The sequence below is a fragment of the Amphibalanus amphitrite genome, unplaced genomic scaffold (genome assembly GCF_019059575.1).
Source record: "Amphibalanus amphitrite isolate SeventyFive unplaced genomic scaffold, NRLGWU_Aamphi_draft 000433F_arrow, whole genome shotgun sequence".
NCBI classification, from domain to species: Eukaryota; Metazoa; Arthropoda; class Thecostraca; order Balanomorpha; family Balanidae; genus Amphibalanus; species Amphibalanus amphitrite.
Window position 1 is genome coordinate 293,108 of NW_024881927.1, and position 20,302 is coordinate 313,409.

Here is a 20,302-nt window from a genome sequence, read left to right on the forward strand (position 1 = left end):
CGCCCGCCTGTAGACTAACGCCACTGGTGCCCACTGTTTTTTTTTTAAGCCCACTGGTGCAATGTGAGATGAACTAGACATGAAGGCATCGATGGGTGTCGCTGAACGGGAAATGATGCGCCAATACATGCATTCATATTGACTAAAAACCTTTTTTATTCTTGAGATGAGCAGAAGATATTACAAGAACCGCTACTGTTTAATCTGTTGATTGAAAATGTGCTAAATATTTGAGACATATTGTATTCACAGAAATGTCACAAGGAAAAATACTTGAAATTAAACCTGACAACGGTGAAAGTAAATAGGTGGTGTGTTACAACTCAGTGGTTACAACGCATAGGCTCATATTACGGCTTCAGAAATTTGGGCCTCCAATGCTGATTTCCTCAGATCAGCGCACAGTCCATATATCAGTCCCACACACAAGGGGGAAAAGCTCAAATTATTGAGCGCTCAAAATATTGAACGGGTGACGTCAGAGGCTCCCATAGGCGTAATGCTGAGGGCTCAAAAAATTGAGCCGTTTCAGGAACACGTTTTGCAAAAGCAACTCGCAACACCTAGGGAGAAATGGGCAACACCCTAGGAGAATCACTAATGATGCAAAACAGATTAGGCTTTCATATTTTTCACTGCTCAAGCTTCAATGATTGGGGGAACACCAATTTCTAGGTCGAAATCTTACGGCATACCAGGATGACTTCAAAACAGGCCAATATTTATATTGAAATAAAAGTGGTGGAGAATGTTTGAAAAAGTTACCCCGGCCGGCGACCATCTTCACATTCTTGCCAACGGTCATTAACAAAAGGTCTGTACTCTGTCGCATGAAATAATGGATGTTGACGTTGTGTGAAGAACGTTGTATCCGACATCGTATCATTCATTTTTTTTTTTGGCACGACTGAAAAGGCGATCTTGTTTTAACCCTCGCCCTGGTAGGGCATTTTTCATAACACAGCCTGGCAGCCTCCCCCCCCCCCTGCCAGGCCGTGTTATGAAAAATGGTCGATGCGACCCCCCTCGCGATTGGCTCCTACGGCACCTAGAAACACCAAATTTGGTAGGTAGATGGGCCCCTGGAGTTCTCGCCCGTGCAAATTTGATTGCTCTCGGTCAATATTTAGGGGGTTTGGGGGATATGAATGTAAAAATTTCGCTAAAAACAGGTCAAAAGTTTTTCGCTTATAACTTTTGATCTAATTAAGATAGAGCAAAGCAAAAAGCACCACTGAACTCATCACGTCAAGGCGCGTCGAATGATATACTTTTTGCATGCTTAAGTGTACTTAAAATTTTAAAAAAAAATTAAGCACATTTAAGTACAAGTTAAGTCTTAAGAATGGTCGAAATGCTTAATGTTGCATATCATTCGACTCGGCTCTTCAAGAGGAACAGAATGACACCATTGTTAAAACTGTATCTTGACTATGTGACAAGTTATTGGCACAAACGTCATTTGACCTCAGTTGACCTCATTTGACCTGATCCGTGGAAAAGCACACCAAACAAAGAAGCGCCATGTGACATAATGTTACGTACTGAGGTTTCAAAGCACAAAAGTGATAGAATGAAGCGGATATCTCCAGTATTTTACAAATTGAATATTTTCCCATAGGCTTAACCTTACGACGTAATGACCTCTAACTGACCTCAGGTCAGTGACATAAAAAAACGAACTACATGTTATACAACTTGGTGAACTTAGCACATCCTGAAAGTTTGAAAGAAATCAGTCTAAAACTGTGAGTTGGACAGGTGCACAGAGAAAATTGAAATTTGACCATGACCTTGTACCGGTTTTTCTGACCTGGTGACCTGACCTAAGGTCACCCGCACCTGAAATTTTCAGGTCATATGTAAAAAAGTTATCCCATTGGCTGTGCGAAATTTGATCTTCGAAAAACCTTAGGGGTGGTCGCATCGACCCCCTGCCAGGGCGAGGGTTAAGCTATTTTTACTTCAATTTTGCAATTTCACACTATAGACTACACCCAAGCCATATCATATGTCATTACAGGTAAAAGTTGTATTTACTTACAGCTTTTTCTGTGTCCTCAAAACAGCTTCAAAAGACGGCAGTTTACCCCGTAAGAGCCTTCCAGAGAAAATTGAACATTCCATTCAAAGCACTAAACATGGTAACTGACATTCAGGGACGCAGCCCTTTTCAATGTTTGGCAGCCCAACCTCAGGGGACAAACAGTGAGTCGATCGCTTAGCTCTTTGTCAAGCAGTAGTTTTGAAATAGCGCGCCGAAGGCAAGAAATATATTCGAAACTGACTACTGAGCACAACTGGAGAGCAATCTGGGCACTGGCAACCAAAAAAAGGGTCTTAGGATTGAGGATTATGTTAAGTTGAGTAAATACCTACCCGATTCGCAATATTACGCCACATGGCATTCAGCATCCGAAGAACCGAGATGCTCTGTTCGTAGCCCTTACCCATGCACAGTGGCGAGGGACGTTTTACGCCCCTCCCCCTAAAGTTTGTGATACGCGTTATGCTGCATTGTATCTTTTCTGCACATGTTGTTAACCCGCGCCGGACCGGGGGGGGGGTGTTTGAACACCCCCCCCCCCTGCGGTTTTTCGCAGATATCTCAAAAACGGCGGCGCGGAGCGCCACCGTTTTTGGACACCTGTTTGTGCATCTTTTCCGCACATGTTGTGAAAATTTCAGACCCAGGTCACCTTAGGTCAGGTCACCAGGTCACGCCAAGTGACCTCACCTCAGAAAAAATAAGAATGCTCGTCATAGCTATACCGATTGATCGATTGCCTTGAAACTTCCAGCGATTGATTAGAGCAACATTATCTATAAAATGTATATCTCGGAATTTTGATATCGGTGACCTAAGGTCAGGTCAATTTTGCGACCTCTCCATTATAAGTCAATGGGAGAAAATTGAAAAGCGTCTGTTTTGCACGAACGCTATTCTAGACACTCTCAAACATCGAGATGTAGGTAAAATGGACACACTGAACCGGAAAATGGCAACTGTAACCCCTCGTTATGTCCCCGAGGTCATCTCAGGTCACGTACAGAATCTAACAGTTTTTCGCTAATAACTTCTGATAGAGACGTGCTAGAGCGCTGAAAACGCCTTAGATGTGTTCGGCTCGACGTTGCGGATCGACTGATATGCAACATGACCTTTTCCGGTCAGGTCATGACCTTGACCTGAGGTCAAATTTTCAAGTTGACCTTTCAAGGCCAAATTATAGTTCATTCGACGCGTCTCGACGAGAGGAACACGATGGTGGCAAAAGTAATGTCGTGGCTCTTTTGAGTCAAAAGTTATTGCCGAAAAAACGTTTTTCGTAAAAACGGCTATTTTGGGAGTTTTTGCCCTCTGGAGGCTAAACCGTTGACCTGAGGTCAAATCTGAGAACATTACTCAGAAAGGTCTGTAAAAGGGCTATCGAATGCGCTTTTCCGCGGCGCTGTAGCTCTATCGGTTCCCGAGATAGCCGTTGGCAGTTTCCAAAATGTTGAAATAGTGGACATTTGACCTTTGGTGACCTCTGGTGACCTGACCTTTGACCTGACCCAAAAAATGACCGAAGTGTTTTCGTCCTTATTTTGGACGTTCTTTCGATTGCCGCATACCGCGTGTCGTTACGTGGCCCAGGAGCCGAGTTAGAAGGGGGGGGGGGGTGTTCAGACACCCCCCCCCCCGGCCCGGCGCGGAATCTCAGAGCACCGGCCCGGCGCGGGTTAAGATCCCGACTCAGAGCTCAGAGAGGTCAGGCCACTAAGTCAAGTCAAGTGACCTCGTCTCAAGCTTCACAATGGTGTGTGTGTGTGTGTGGGGGGGGCGTTTTTAAGCCTTATTTCCAGTTTTACGTGTATAGGTAAACCGCGGCACGCAGTTGTGCGAAATTCAGCTTAGCTTATAATAGGTATTATGCATCAGTTTCGCATCGCTGTTTCGAATTCTGGCCCCAGGTCATCTAGGGTCAGGTCATCAGGTCAAATTTGAATTTGCTAATAATCATGCTTAAAAAGTGCGATCATGTCATTTGCAAAGCTTTCTTTCTAAAAGTTTGCAAGTTTCGCGAACCAGCCTGAAAAGAGCTACCTATCGAATGTTTTGCTTGCAGTATTTTAGCCCCGTTAGTTCACGAGCTATGAGAGAAGCTGTCAAAGAACGCTAAAATCGGGGAAAGTACTAAGTAGACTTTCGATGACATATGGTGATTTTACCTTTGAGCTGGTCTACAAAAAGAAAAAGAAAACATGACTGAATTTATCTTACCACTGCTGAGATGCTCTTTCAAACGGCGTTGACGCTTTTCGCCACCTAGCACAGTAGCCGAGTTAGAAGGGGCGTAAAACGCCCGCCTCTCGCCCCAACGTGATACGATAGGACCACCACCCTGGTGTGGGTAAGTTGGGGAAGCCTTGAGCCCCATCAGCTCTTCCTTGATGGTCTTTCATCATCACTGATATTTTTTATGTGTCCTCAAAACAGCTTCACAAGACGACAGTTTACCCCGTAAGAGCTTTCCAGAGAGAATTGAACATTCCATTCGAAGCACTAAAGTGGGTTAAGTGGGCCTTTTCATCTCACTGATATTAGGTAATATACTCCTACCCTAGACAGTCTTGTGATGTTGGTATAGTGCCAACTTACGATAACGGTCCTTAAATATGATTTGAATCTGTTTGATTACGTCTGTCTCTGCGATGAATATGTGTAAGTCTCAAATTTAGCCTAAAAATCATAGTAAATGGAACTTCAAAAGCTTTTAAATGTACGTACATAGGAACAAAGACAGACAGGCCTTTATAGGTGGCACTCAATTTTTTTTCGCATGGAGACAGCTTTTAGGATTTATAAGAGTCGAAAAAGTTACCCCGGCCGGGCCGGTTGGCTGAAAGTTGCCCCGGCCAGGCACGTAGCTAGGATTTGGCCAAGGGAGGGGCGGAGAAATCCCGGGGGCCTCCTTTCTACAGAGGGCCTCCTCCCTAAGGGGACCTCCTTTCTACAGAGGGTCTCATGCCTACATAATCACATACAACATAATGCATTCACTTTTGTTCAGCTTTCATAATATGGCCAGCGCACTGGTATGTTTCTTAGTCACCGAGTGGCATGGTAACTGGCAAAAAAACTCGGGCGCCGCCGGCGGCGGCGGTGGCGGCCGGACCGCAGCAGGAGGGGGAGGATCTGCGAGGAATGGGTGGATACTGGATGACGGTCAGAGTAACACTTGGTGTGTTATCATACCGTTAATAATATTAACGGTGTATTAATACCGTTGTATATCGTTCAAGCGCTTAAACGTATTCCGGGCGGGCTCTGAAAGATTCTGAATCAGGCGGGGGCCTTTTTGGCCCCCGTCAGAACTCGAAAAGCACAAGCACAAGAGCGACAAAATGCACAAAATGTATGTCTTGGAATTTTGATATCGATGACATAAGGTCAGGTCAATTTTGCAAACTAAATTGAAAGTTGCTTTTTAGACGAAAGTCATTATCAACACTCTAAACACTGAATTACTAGTATCTTTGACACACTGAACATGAAAATGGCACCCGTGACGTGACCCCTTTGTATAACCCTGAGGTCATCTCAGGTCACCAATGGTATCTGACTGTTTTTCGTGAATAACTTTTGATAGAGTCATGCTAGAGCGATGAGAACACCTTAGTTGTGTTTGGCTCGACGATACGGATGGACTGATATGGAACTTAGCCCTTATCGGTCAGGTCATGTTAAGTATTGGCTATCGTTTCTGCAGAGAGGTGCTTTAATTTAAGAATTTTATTCTTTTGCACCAATCTGATTATGCGTTTGTATCCTGTGTTCTGCTTCTATTCTTGAAAAATAAATGTATTGTATTGTATTGTATTGTCATGACCTTGACCTGAGGCCAAATTTTCAAGTTGACCTTTCAAGGTCAATTGATAGTCCATTCCGCACGTCTTGACGAGAGGAACACGATGCTGGTAAAGGGAAGTTCGTGCAAATTTTGAGACAGAAGTTATTGCCGAAAACTTGTTTCCGAAAATATCGGCTATTTTGGCAGTTTTTGCCCACTGCAGGTAAAATCGTTGACGGCAAAACCGTTGACGGAACCCGGCATGATTTCTCTGAGCGCATTTATACAACTATTTTGTCTACATAGGATAGGGCCTTCTGTTTACAGAGGACCTCCTCCTTACAGAGCCCCTGTCCCTTCCCACAGTGGGCGGCGACGCGGTTGGGAGTCTATTCTGTACAGTTTCCTGTCTCACTCAGTCTCACTATAGTGAGAACTGAGAACTCTCTATAGAGAGTAGTAGGGACCAGAAGCCAGAAGGTAATTTGCTTACAGTGGGCCTCCACTACGACGCTGTCTTTGACTACCGGGGGCCTCCTGCCCACAGAGGGCCTCTCTTATCTACAGAGGGCTTCCTCTCTACAGATTACCTCTTATCTACAGAGGACCTCCTCTCTGCTGAGGGTGTCTTTCTCTCCAGAGGGCCTCCTTTACAGAGGGCATTCTCTCTACAGGGGGCCTCCTCTCTAGTCTCTACAGGGACCTCCTCTCTACAGAGGGCTTCCTATCTATATAGGGCCTCCTCTCTTCAAAGAGTCTCGTCTCTACACAGGACCTCCTCTATACAGAGGACCTCATCTCTGCAAAGGGCCTCCTCTCTTCACAGGGCCTTCACTCTACAAAGGGCCTCCTACCTACAGAGGACCTCCTTTCTACTGAGGGAGTCCTCCTCTACAGAGGGCCTCCTCTCTTCAGACGATCTCCTCTCTACATAGGGCCTCCTCCTGTCCTCTCTTCAAAGGGCCTTCTGATTTCAGACGGTTTCCTCTTTACAGAGGGCCTGCTCTCTACAGAGGGCCTCTTTTTACAGAGGGCCCCTTTTTTACAGAGGGCCTCCTTTTTGCAGAGGGCCTCCTCTCTACAAAGGGTCTCCTCTCTAAGGGGCCTCCTCTCTACAGAGGGCCTCCTACCCACAGAGGGCCTCCTCTCTACTGAGGTTTCAGAGAGGCCCTAGCGGTCAGACACAGACACTAGTGGTTATTAACAGGAGATGAGAAGGACCCTAGCTGTCACTTGTCAGGTTGGTCAGAGGGCCCTGATTGTTCTGACGTCATTTATTTTATATTCCCGCGTGAATTTCGTTCGCCTCCGACGTGAATTTGGCCAACGTGTGCCGAAGGCCCACGTTGGATTCAGGCCGAAAGGATTCAGGCCAACGTGGGCCTTCGGCCCACGTTGGCCTGAATCCTTTCGGGGGGCCTCCTGAAACCCCAAGGGAGGGGCGGGCGCCCCCTCCGCCCCCCCCCCCTTGGCTACGTCCCTGGCCCCGGCCATGGCCGGGGTGGCCGGGGCAGGTTCTCCACCTATGGCTGTACCACGGATCACATAACGGATCGGCAACTCCCCCCGCGACCTGTCTTCCCTGCCACCTGGTGGGCATTTAGGTGAACTATCTTCACTAAGGACGCGGCCGGCCTCGTGCGTGTTGAGGGCGTCGTGTCGGAGCTAATTAAGTGATTTTTCTGCGGAACATGGTTTCTCAGCTAGCTCAGAAGATATCTATGGCATAAATGAGAATGTCAAGAATCGTTAGAGACAGGTTAAGTGTTTGCGATTGTATCCTTTGTCATGAAAATCGTTGTTTTCACACCCACGTGGGCGACCTAGCGTCCATCGCGAAATTGGTAATTTTCCGATCGCTGTCATCTCTTACATATATTTCATGAGTATATTTTTGATAAATATTCATCTGCCGATTAAATCAAACCTGTAGCTTTCACAAATACCTATACTTGCATAAAGTATAAACCCACGCCGGGCCGGTACACGGTACCAACCGCGCCGGGCCGAGGGTGCATGAAACCCCCGCCCACCCCCCCCCCCCTAACTCAGCTTCTGGACCACGTAGCCATACGGGGTGAACGACATTCGAAAGAGCGTAAAAAAATGGCGGAAATACTTTGGTCATTTTTTAGGTCAGGTCACCAGAGGTCTTAAAGGTCAAATTTTGTCTATTTGAACAATTTTCGAAACACCCGACGCATAACATGGGAACCAATAGAAATACAGCGCCGCAGAAAAGCGCATTCGATAGCTCTTTCACAGGCCTTTCTGAGTTTTATTCTTAGATTTGACCTCAGGTCAATGGTTTAGCCTCCAGAGGGCAACAACTCCAAAAATAGCCGTGTTACGAAAAACATTTTTTTTGTAATAACTTTTGACTCAAACGAGCCACGACATTACTTTTGCCATCATCGTGTTCCTCTCGTCGAGACGCGTCGAATGAACTATAGGTTGACCTTGAAAGGTCATTTTGAAAATTTTACGTCAGGTGAAGGTCATGACCTGACCCGAAATGGTCATGCTGCATATCAGTCAATCCGTATCGTCGAGATGAACACATCTGACGTGTTTTTACCGCTCTAGCACGTCTCTATCAAAAGTTATATTTAAAAAATCTGCTGGTGACCGTTTTCATGTCACTGTTTACATGTAACCCGATATTTGAGGGTGTTAACAATGACCCGCCCAGACCAAATGAGACGCCTTTCAATTTTCTCTTATTGACTTATGTGAGTGTTGAGTATGAGGCAATATATAGGGTGCAAAATGACCTGACCTGGCTCTAAGCCACAGATATCTTGAGATGTAACAGGTGGCTAAACCAGCCTCGGGGCCAAAACTATAGTCACTGTTTAGCGGCACGCTGCTACCCAGTACCTAACATCATCAGGTATGGGTGCCTCCGTTCCTATGGAAACGTAAGCAAACTTCACAATGTTGCCCACGTCTTAATGGAAACCGGCTAAGTGTCGATACCTTGTAGCGGCGGGGAGGGTCGTATCGTGTAACAGGGGCCGAGGTCCACCTATAGTCACGTTAATGGCCAGCTCGTTGGATTTGCTCCGATGTTATCTACTCCAACTGGTAGCCGGTAACCGTCTAGATAGGAACAGGGCATGAACTCGTACTATGGGCAGACGGATGAGGAAAGGTCTTCGTGCACGGCCAAAAACGACGTTTAAGTTGCGAGGACGTGCTTGCTCATACAACTGAAGCATAACTAGAAACATTTGGATCATTATGCATGCTCCAACTGATTAGGGAATAAAGTATGTTAACATTTCCATGTTATCCCGCGCCGGGCCGGGGGGTGTTTGAACACCCCCCTGCGGTTTTTCGCAGATATCTCAAAAACGGCGGCGCGGATCGGCGCCGTTTTTGGCACACCTGTTTGTGCATCTTTTCCGCACATGTTGTGAAAATGTCAGACCCAGGTCACCTTAGGTCAGGTCACCAGGTCACGCCAAGTGACCTCACCTCAGAAAAAATAAGAATGCTCGTCATAGCTATACCGATTGATCGATTGCCTTGAAACTTCCAGCGATTGATTAGAGCAACATTATCTATAAAATGTATATCTCGGAATTTTGATATCGGTGACCTAAGGTCAGGTCAATTTTGCGACCTCTCCATTATAAGTCAATGGGAGAAAATTGAAAAGCGTCTGTTTTGCACGAACGCTATTCTAGACACTCTCAAACATCGAGATGTAGGTAAATGGACTCACTGAACCGGAAAATGGCAACTGTGACCCCTCGTTATGTCCCCGAGGTCATCTCAGGTCACGAACAGAATCTAACAGTTTTTCGCTAATAACTTCTGATAGAGACGTGCTAGAGCGCTGAAAACGCCTTAGATGTGTTCGGCTCGACGTTGCGGATCGACTGATATGCAACATGACCTTTTCCGGTCAGGTCATGACCTTGACCTGAGGTCAAATTTTCAAGTTGACCTTTCAAGGTCAATTGATAGTCCATTCCGCACGTCTTGACGAGAGGAACACGATGCTGGTAAAGGGAAGTTCGTGCAAATTTTGAGACAAAAGTTATTGCCGAAAACTTGTTTCCGAAAATATCGGCTATTTTGGCAGTTTTTGCCCACTGCAGGTAAAATCGTTGACGGCAAAACCGTTGACGGAACCCGGCATGATTTCTCTGAGCGCATTTATACAACTATTTTGTCTACATAGGATAGGGCCTTCTGTTTACAGAGGACCTCCTCCTTACAGAGCCCCTGTCCCTTCCCACAGTGGGCGGCGACGCGGTTGGGAGTCTATTCTGTACAGTTTCCTGTCTCACTCAGTCTCACTATAGTGAGAACTGAGAACTCTCTATAGAGAGTAGCAGGGACCAGAAGCCAGAAGGTAATTTGCTTACAGTGGGCCTCCACTACGACGCTGTCTTTGACTACCGGGGGCCTCCTGCCCACAGAGGGCCTTCTTATCTACAGAGGGCTTCCTCTCTACAGATTACCTCTTATCTACAGAGGACCTCCTCTCTGCTGAGGGTGTCTTTCTCTCCAGAGGGCCTCCTTTACAGAGGGCATTCTCTCTACAGGGGGCCTCCTCTCTAGTCTCTACAGGGACCTCCTCTCTACAGAGGGCTTCCTATCTATATAGGGCCTCCTCTCTTCAAAGAGTCTCGTCTCTACACAGGACCTCCTCTATACAGAGGACCTCATCTCTGCAAAGGGCCTCCTCTCTTCACAGGGCCTTCACTCTACAGAGGGCCTCCTACCTACAGAGGACCTCCTTTCTACTGAGGGAGTCCTCCTCTACAGAGGGCCTCCTCTCTCAGACGATCTCCTCTCTACATAGGGCCTCCTCCTGTCCTCTCTTCAAAGGGCCTTTTGATTTCAGACGGTTTCCTCTTTACAGAGGGCCTGCTCTCTACAGAGGGCCTCTTTTTACAGAGGGCCCCTTTTTTACAGAGGGCCTCCTTTTTGCAGAGGGCTCCTCTCTACAAAGGGTCTCCTCTCTAAGGGGCCTCCTCTCTACAGAGGGCCTCCTACCCACAGAGGGCCTCCTCTCTACTGAGGTTTCAGAGAGGCCCTAGCGGTCAGACACAGACACTGGTTATTAACAGGAGATGAGAAGGACCCTAGCTGTCACTTGTCAGGTTGGTCAGAGGGCCCTGATTGTTCTGACGTCATTTATTTTATATTCCCGCGTGAATTTCGTTCGCCTCCGACGTGAATTTGGCCAACGTGTGCCGAAGGCCCACGTTGGATTCAGGCCGAAAGGATTCAGGCCAACGTGGGCCTTCGGCCCACGTTGGCCTGAATCCTTTCGGGGGGCCTCCTGAAACCCCAAGGGAGGGGCGGGCGCCCCCTCCGCCCCCCCCCCCCCTTGGCTACGTCCCTGGCCCCGGCCATGGCCGGGGTGGCCGGGGCAGGTTCTCCACCTATGGCTGTACCACGGATCACATAACGGATCGGCAACTCCCCCCGCGACCTGTCTTCCCTGCCACCTGGTGGGCATTTAGGTGAACTATCTTCACTAAGGACGCGGCCGGCCTCGTGCGTGTTGAGGGCGTCGTGTCGGAGCTAATTAAGTGATTTTTCTGCGGAACATGGTTTCTCAGCTAGCTCAGAAGATATCTATGGCATAAATGAGAATGTCAAGAATCGTTAGAGACAGGTTAAGTGTTTGCGATTGTATCCTTTGTCATGAAAATCGTTGTTTTCACACCCACGTGGGCGACCTAGCGTCCATCGCGAAATTGGTAATTTTCCGATCGCTGTCATCTCTTACATATATTCATGAGTATATTTTTGATAAATATTCATCTGCCGATTAAATCAAACCTGTAGCTTTCACAAATACCTATACTTGCATAAAGTATAAACCCACGCCGGGCCGGTACACGGTACCAACCGCGCCGGGCCGAGGGTGCATGAAACCCCCGCCCACCCCCCCCCCCTAACTCAGCTTCTGGACCACGTAGCCATACGGGGTGAACGACATTCGAAAGAGCGTAAAAAAATGGCGGAAATACTTTGGTCATTTTTTAGGTCAGGTCACCAGAGGTCTTAAAGTTAAAATTTTGTCTATTTGAACAATTTTCGAAACACCCGACGCATAACATGGGAACCAATAGAAATACAGCGCCGCAGAAAAGCGCATTCGATAGCTCTTTCACAGGCCTTTCTGAGTTTTATTCTTAGATTTGACCTCAGGTCAATGGTTTAGCCTCCAGAGGGCAAAAACTCCAAAAATAGCCGTGTTACGAAAAACAATTTTTTTGTAATAACTTTTGACTCAAACGAGCCACGACATTACTTTTGCCATCATCGTGTTCCTCTCGTCGAGACGCGTCGAATGAACTATAGGTTGACCTTGAAAGGTCATTTTGAAAATTTTACGTCAGGTGAAGGTCATGACCTGACCCGAAATGGTCATGCTGCATATCAGTCAATCCGTATCGTCGAGATGAACACATCTGACGTGTTTTTACCGCTCTAGCACGTCTCTATCAAAAGTTATATTTAAAAAATCTGCTGGTGACCGTTTTCATGTCACTGTTTACATGTAACCCGATATTTGAGGGTGTTAACAATGACCCGCCCAGACCAAATGAGACGCCTTTCAATTTTCTCTTATTGACTTATGTGAGTGTTGAGTATGAGGCAATATATAGGGTGCAAAATGACCTGACCTGGCTCTAAGCCACAGATATCTTGAGATGTAACAGGTGGCTAAACCAGCCTCGGGGCCAAAACTATAGTCACTGTTTAGCGGCACGCTGCTACCCAGTACCTAACATCATCAGGTATGGGTGCCTCCGTTCCTATGGAAACGTAAGCAAACTTCACAATGTTGCCCACGTCTTAATGGAAACCGGCTAAGTGTCGATACCTTGTAGCGGCGGGGAGGGTCGTATCGTGTAACAGGGGCCGAGGTCCACCTATAGTCACGTTAATGGCCAGCTCGTTGGATTTGCTCCGATGTTATCTACTCCAACTGGTAGCCGGTAACCGTCTAGATAGGAACAGGGCATGAACTCGTACTATGGGCAGACGGATGAGGAAAGGTCTTCGTGCACGGCCAAAAACGACGTTTAAGTTGCGAGGACGTGCTTGCTCATACAACTGAAGCATAACTAGAAACATTTGGATCATTATGCATGCTCCAACTGATTAGGGAATAAAGTATGTTAACATTTCCATGTTATCCCGCGCCGGGCCGGGGGGGTGTTTGAACACCCCCCCTGCGGTTTTTCGCAGATATCTCAAAAACGGCGGCGCGGATCGGCGCCGTTTTTGGCACACCTGTTTGTGCATCTTTTCCGCACATGTTGTGAAAATGTCAGACCCAGGTCACCTTAGGTCAGGTCACCAGGTCACGCCAAGTGACCTCACCTCAGAAAAAATAAGAATGCTCGTCATAGCTATACCGATTGATCGATTGCCTTGAAACTTCCAGCGATTGATTAGAGCAACATTATCTATAAAATGTATATCTCGGAATTTTGATATCGGTGACCTAAGGTCAGGTCAATTTTGCGACCTCTCCATTATAAGTCAATGGGAGAAAATTGAAAAGCGTCTGTTTTGCACGAACGCTATTCTAGACACTCTCAAACATCGAGATGTAGGTAAAATGGACTCACTGAACCGGAAAATGGCAACTGTGACCCCTCGTTATGTCCCCGAGGTCATCTCAGGTCACGAACAGAATCTAACAGTTTTTCGCTAATAACTTCTGATAGAGACGTGCTAGAGCGCTGAAAACGCCTTAGATGTGTTCGGCTCGACGTTGCGGATCGACTGATATGCAACATGACCTTTTCCGGTCAGGTCATGACCTTGACCTGAGGTCAAATTTTCAAGTTGACCTTTCAAGGCCAAATTATAGTTCATTCGACGCGTCTCGACGAGAGGAACACGATGGTGGCAAAAGTAATGTCGTGGCTCTTTTGAGTCAAAAGTTATTTGCCGAAAAAACGTTTTTCGTAAAAACGGCTATTTTGGGAGTTTTTGCCCTCTGGAGGCTAAACCGTTGACCTGAGGTCAAATCTGAGAACATTACTCAGAAAGGTCTGTAAAAGGGCTATCGAATGCGCTTTTCCGCGGCGCTGTAGCTCTATCGGTTCCCGAGATAGCCGTTGGCAGTTTCCAAAATGTTGAAATAGTGGACATTTGACCTTTGGTGACCTCTGGTGACCTGACCTTTGACCTGACCCAAAAAATGACCGAAGTGTTTTCGTCCTTATTTTGGACGTTCTTTCGATTGCCGCTTACCGCGTGTCGCTACGTGGCCCAGGAGCCGAGTTAGAAGGGGGGGGGGTGTTCAGACACCCCCCGGCCCGGCGCGGAATTTCAGAGCACCGGCCCGGCGCGGGTTATGGTAACATTCCAGCTGTTAGTGTAATTTAAAGGGACCCTCCCACCTTAACATTAGATTTGAGTTGAGATAGCCAAAATGGGGTCCCTGGCTCACAATTACCGGTTTCGGCACTCACAACATCGAGAAATGCCTTAAATAGGAAATATTGAATTTCAAAATTGCAGCATTTTGATTCAGAGGGGCTAATGCACAGGAATACCCCTCTGAATGTGTGACGTCAGCGCAGATATCTAACGATTTTTAAATGTTTGACTAAAATGTTTTGTAGCACGCGGTGGTATATGCTGCTTTGCGCGCAACAAGTGCCGCACTTTCAGCTGCCAATCTATTACTTCCAAATAAAGTCGCTAGGAACAGCGGAGATCCCAAAAAGTAAACAAAAGTAAAAGTCTAATATCTTGAAAACCGGTGAATATTTTTCGGTGAAATTTGGTAGATATTGGTTTTCGCTCTTTCTGAACCGAGCGACATCACTTTCATGCCAATTCATAAACTTTTTTGAAGGTGGGAGGGTCCCTTTAATCCGTTCACAACCTTTGTTTGTTTTTGTTTTGTTGGGTTAGGCCCTTTCGGTCCATTGAGACCATTGCAGAGCCGGAAGGAGTATAGGAATTGGGGGAAATATTGGTGTGGGCAGGCAAACTAGAGAGTCACCGGGGCTGAGCCCGTCCGAATGGACAGGCCGACCAGCCCCCCAAGCACTCTCTGCACCCGGCTACGGGGTGCGCTCCCTCGGGAGCAGCGGTGCCGCTCCAAGGGCACCGCATGAGATAAAGTTGCCTGTCCAGCCCGGATCGAGAGCTGCTGCGCGAAGGAGAAGGATTTGAACTTGATCTGAACATCCTGAGGATGGAAACGACGGACGGGTATTGCGTTCACACCCGTTTCCCTGTGCCTTTTAACACTGGTTGCGGCGGGCGGCCGGCTCCCCTCCTTAGTGAAGATATCCGCGCCGCTAGATGGCAGCCCGCTCCGCGGGTACGCCGATAACAACCGGACAACTTTTGCTTTCAGTCCCTCCCCGATGAGAATTTCCAAATAGAAAGCTCATGCTTTCCACCTACTATTCCGGAACAGAGTGGATTGACTGAGAAATCAGCGAACTCTGCCACAACTCAATGAACTTACTCTGATCTTCCGGCCTCTGTCCAGATTCAGGCCGGCCGTCATTGTTGACCATTGCCGCTGGTGAGGCGTGGAGTAGGCTGTGATATTGAGGAATGGCGCCCTGTCCTCCACGTTATTGACCAGCCTGTGGATGAAGCGGGTGTCATAATCACATCTGTCAGTAATAGTTAACTTAAACGTCACATCATTGCATGATATAGCTTTTTTGCCACTGTCGTGTTTCTCTTGTCGAGACGCGCCGAAATATAAAAAGGCCTACTTATTAGGATCCACGTCTACACAGCTAATGACAATTGAACTAGTGACTTTTGAGCTACCGTAAAACGGGGTGTTAAGGGACAATGGGGTGCTAAGGGACAGTTGCGTGGGAAAAAACTTTGAGTCATATTAAGTTCTTAATTTGAGAAAGTTAAATAAAAGCTTGAGTGTGGTAGTTGACACTGTTTTGTTCTTTACTATAGAACAAAATAGCGTGGCTTTTCACGCAAGTGATTTGGTTCAAAATGGTTTTGAAAATATTGCTACATTTTCACAAAATTCAAACATCTCCAAAACTCTGTGTGTACCACATAAACTACACCTTTTTGCAATTGAATTCAACCATTGGCCATAACTGCTTGAGGAGCCATTTCGACAATCGGCATTGAACACAACTATTCCGGCGTCGTGTGTTTCATTTCAGCCATTCGACAAAACAGATTGAACACTGAAATGAGCGATCTGCAAAACAGTTTGACACTTCGCCATGACTTCGGCAATAAGCAAAACTCCTCGGCATTTGGTGATATCACTTCAGCAATGTTCAAAACATAATAAATGGATATCCAGGCTGTTCCATTCACCACTTGAGCGTGAGCATTATGGGCATTTCTAAGCACTAAGTCAGCCGTTCTTTATAGCTTCTTTCTAAATGGAACAGTACATACGGTAATTGTCAGTCAAACCATGCAGTACGTGTATCTTACCGGCGAGCAATGCCAATCAATACCGCCGACATTTTTGGCTTAAAATTACCTTTGACATCATTTAGTTAACAAGAAAAAAGCAATGTGCTCCCCTCGGGTTTTTTTTTGTTTTTGCTTGCAATGTTTTGCTTGCAATGCTACACATACAGCTGAATTCAATGTGTGAAATGCATGCATTGAAGTCATTTCCGTCAATGCACCATACAATTCCAACCTAGCACGCCTACGTTGGTCGTTGGACACTTCATTACAAATTTTTTAAATTAATTCGCCTATTCAAAGACGACCTCTTTATTGGCACATCGAATAAACAAACTGTCCTGATGGCGGAAGCTGATGAACACCATGCACATCTGCCATGACGGTCGCCTTGGTATCCTGGAACTCCCTCATGAGGGTGCAAGGTTTCGCCAATTCATGAGGCCTATCTCATTTCGAGCCCCAGGGCAATACTGTTCACCTGACTTAGAATAAGCGTAAGGTGTTATCTGTCTGGTGTGGGACTTACGCGCACAAGGAAACATGGTGAGCTCCCGGGCTCAGCCGAACGTATATGCTGGGTGTGCCGGCTGAGGTCGGTCTCGTCCAGTGAACACTTACTGGCCGCCCGGTGTGCTTGTTCCATCATCCACTCGGTTATATGAGGGACATGTCAAGGATTGGGCCCCATGACCTGCTCCATACCCCTGCGGCCGCCAGTGCACGCGATCATTTGTTTCGATCATTGCTGATCTGTTTTTCTTAATGCTGAAATTTCCATAGACGGTTTTGGCCAATCATGAATTTCCGGCTGCTCAATGACGAATAGTTTCGACCATTGACGATTTGTTTTGCACAATGTTGAACCATTCGCTCAATGTCGAGATGTAGAGGAGGATCGCCGAACAGTTTTGCACAATGGTGATTCTTTGTGACCAACCACCCATTTGTAGCGCCACCTATATGGCGAATGTGTACAAATGTTTTGCCCAATGGTCAAAGGCTAACGCAAAAAGGTGTAGTAGGTGTACGGGGAAAAAGAATGCATAGGTGTATTGTCACAAGTATTGCACATGTTTCCTGAAAAACTTATACAAATCGCCCCATTCATTCATCATCCTCTTCCTCTTTTTCCTGACACATGCATATTTTGAGGTGAATGTGCGGTGCTAAGGGACAGGAAGAAGAAATAAAAAAAAATAATGTTTAAATATAATTTCATAAAGTTTTCATTCAGTAGGCATGGAAAACACTAAATTCCACATAAAATGCTGGAAAGTTCATGCTTTTATCTCTACTCGTAACACATCTTAACCCGCGCCCCAGTGGCGGTCTCAGCCAACTTCGCCCTAGTGGGGGGGGGGGCATATGTTACCACCCACCTCTAACTCAAAAACTAAGAGGGCTAGAAAGACGCGGTAAAAAGCAGTCGATAGCGCTCAATGCGTACGTTTGAAAGTATTTCAGTCATTTTTCATCTTAGAGCAATATTGGGGTCACCAGAGGTCATCAAAGGTCAAAATTTGCCAATGGTCATTATATTTTTCAGAAAACATGCCGTTATCTCAGGAACCATGGTAGCTAGAAATGGAAAAGCAATCGATAGCTTTTGAACTCTTCTTTTGATAAGGTCGTTATCAAAATTGACCTCAGGTCAACGATATAGCCTCCAGAGGGGAAAAACTCCAAAAATAGCTGTTTTTACGAACAGTATTTTTCGACAATAACTTTCGACTACAAAAGCCACGACATTTCTATTGCCAGAATCGTGTACCTCTCGCCGAGACGCGTCGAATGAATTATAATTTGACCTTAAAAGGTCAACTTGAAAATTTGACCTCAGGTCAAAGTCATGAACTGACCGGAAAAGGTCATGTTGAATATCAGTCGATGCGTTTCGGCAAGGCGAACACAATGAGACCATCCCCAGCGTTCTATCTCTTTCCAATCGCAAGTTATTGGCAAAAATCTGTTTGTAGCCTCAAATGACCTCGGATGACCTTTCTAGAGGCTATTAGCAAAAATGACACCTTGGTCATCACGGGTGGTCCAAATCATTGTGATTCTGAAATATTTGGACTGTTCCTATGCGTACACACGGATCTAGAGGCATTTTCATTTTTCTCCATTGACTTGTAATGTAAAGGTCACGCCACTGACCTGACCTTAGGTCACGGATATAAAAAATCCGAGATATACAAACTGTAGGCGCCCATAACATCATGCAATCCACCCAGTTTAAACCTTTCTGACAAACACTGCAGGCTGGACATGATTGCAAACTTTTTTAGGCTTGGTCAGTTAACTTGACCTGGTGACCTGACCTGACATGACCTGGGGTCAAAAATTTCACACATTGTCCAAAATTGATGTACCAAAAGCTACCCCAAGCGGTGCGGCGCATAGCGCCGCGGTTTTTTATTCACACGCAAAAAAAAAACGCGACAGGGTGGTAAACATATGCCCCCCCCCCCACTGGGGCGAAGGTTAAGTTACATAACAAAACACCTCAAAAATCCGTTAACACTCTCTTTTACAATGATGGGTCAATGAAGACTGATGTAGGTAAATGTGGTGTCATCATAAAAAGGCCAAAAACAAAGAGGGCAGCATCATGACAAGTGACTAGCTTCAAAATGGGTTTTTGTTGATGACAGAAGGGTACTTTTTGGTTCTGTTTACCTTATAATTAGCACATTTTCCAGAAGCGTTAACTGCATTGCATGCAATTGGCTAAAAAGGCCATAAGTGTTGAATGAACCTGACTTGTTTTGTGACAGAATATGCAAAGCATTTCAATAAATAAATTGTGTGCCCTTTCACACCCCAAGTGGGCATTTGATGACCATTTCTTGGAATAATATAGGTGTCCCTTAACACCCCACATTGGGGTGCTAAGGGACAGTGATGAAAAATAATAAAAAATAATATGCAGGTATATATTTTTAAAACTTTCATGTAGCAGGCATGTAAAGCACCAATTTCCACATAAATGCAGATAATTTGATGCTTCTATCTCCAACCCTTCTTGAGTTATATAACAAAACACCTCAAAACTGTCCCTTAACCCTCGCCCATGTAGGGGGGGTTGGTTGGTGCAACCCCCTGAGGTTTTTCTTAGCTACACGCCGAACCGTTTCAGATAGCCTGCTCAAATTTTCGGTACCCTATGGGGCATCCTTTGCGCAACTTTTGGTATTTTTTTGTCAAGGTCATGTCAGGTCACGGAGTTATGACGTCATAAAGGGAACAACATCCGGCCAGATTTACGCTAAATTGGAGATTGCTTCACATTGGTATAAATGCCGACTGACCTGACACACTGATGGATTGTTTTAGAATCACAACTGGCTGATTTGACATTGGCACAATGTCCGTTGACATTTTGAAGGTCATTAAAGGTCAAGGTAAGGTCAGTGACCTCGGTTGACCTGTAATGACTTCTTGCACTTGTATGCCTTTTCGGGGTATTTTGATGTCCTGAATTCGAATTTGCTATCCATTTTAGGCATCGTCGGTTGTTTCTTGTAGTTCATTTTGGGTCAGGGTCAGGTCAGTGACGTCACACGCCTGACGTGACCCAATGCACAAATGACCTTGCAGACTTCCGATGCTCCCAACGCATCATTTTTGGAGTTATGACATCGAAATACACACCAAACGATAGAGAATTGATCAAGGATCACGAAAGTGAAGGTTTCAAGTCGATATCTCTTACCGTTTTGCCGCAATCGGCGCGGAAATCTGAAAAGTTAGATTTTCCCGAAAATTTGACCTTTGACCGGTCATAAGTAGGTCAAATGTTGACCTAGGACCAAAAAATATACCACCAATCGCGAGATCTCGTTGAGAGCAATCCGTTGGTCTTTTCCGCTAAGCTCTACGACGCTCCGTTTTCAAACGCCAGGGGGGTCGCACCAACCCCCCCCCCCCCTGCATGGGCGAAGGTGGCAAAACACCGTTTACGGGCGAGGATTAACCCGGCAGGCGGTGGGCCTACCAGCCACCTTCCGCGCGGTGGGGAGGGGGCATTTTTTTGCCCC

The 20,302-nt window shown here is 46.2% G+C and overlaps 1 protein-coding gene across 1 annotated transcript in view; it reads right to left on the bottom strand.

The window, feature by feature from the left end:
- Window positions 1-20,302, bottom strand: part of LOC122391346 — a 262,100-nt gene that overhangs the window by 104,600 nt on the left and 137,198 nt on the right. The window contains exon 4 of the mRNA XM_043385148.1: window positions 15,316-15,439. Within this exon, the coding sequence (XP_043241083.1) occupies window positions 15,316-15,439 (124 nt within the window). The remainder of the gene's footprint in view (window positions 1-15,315; window positions 15,440-20,302) is intronic.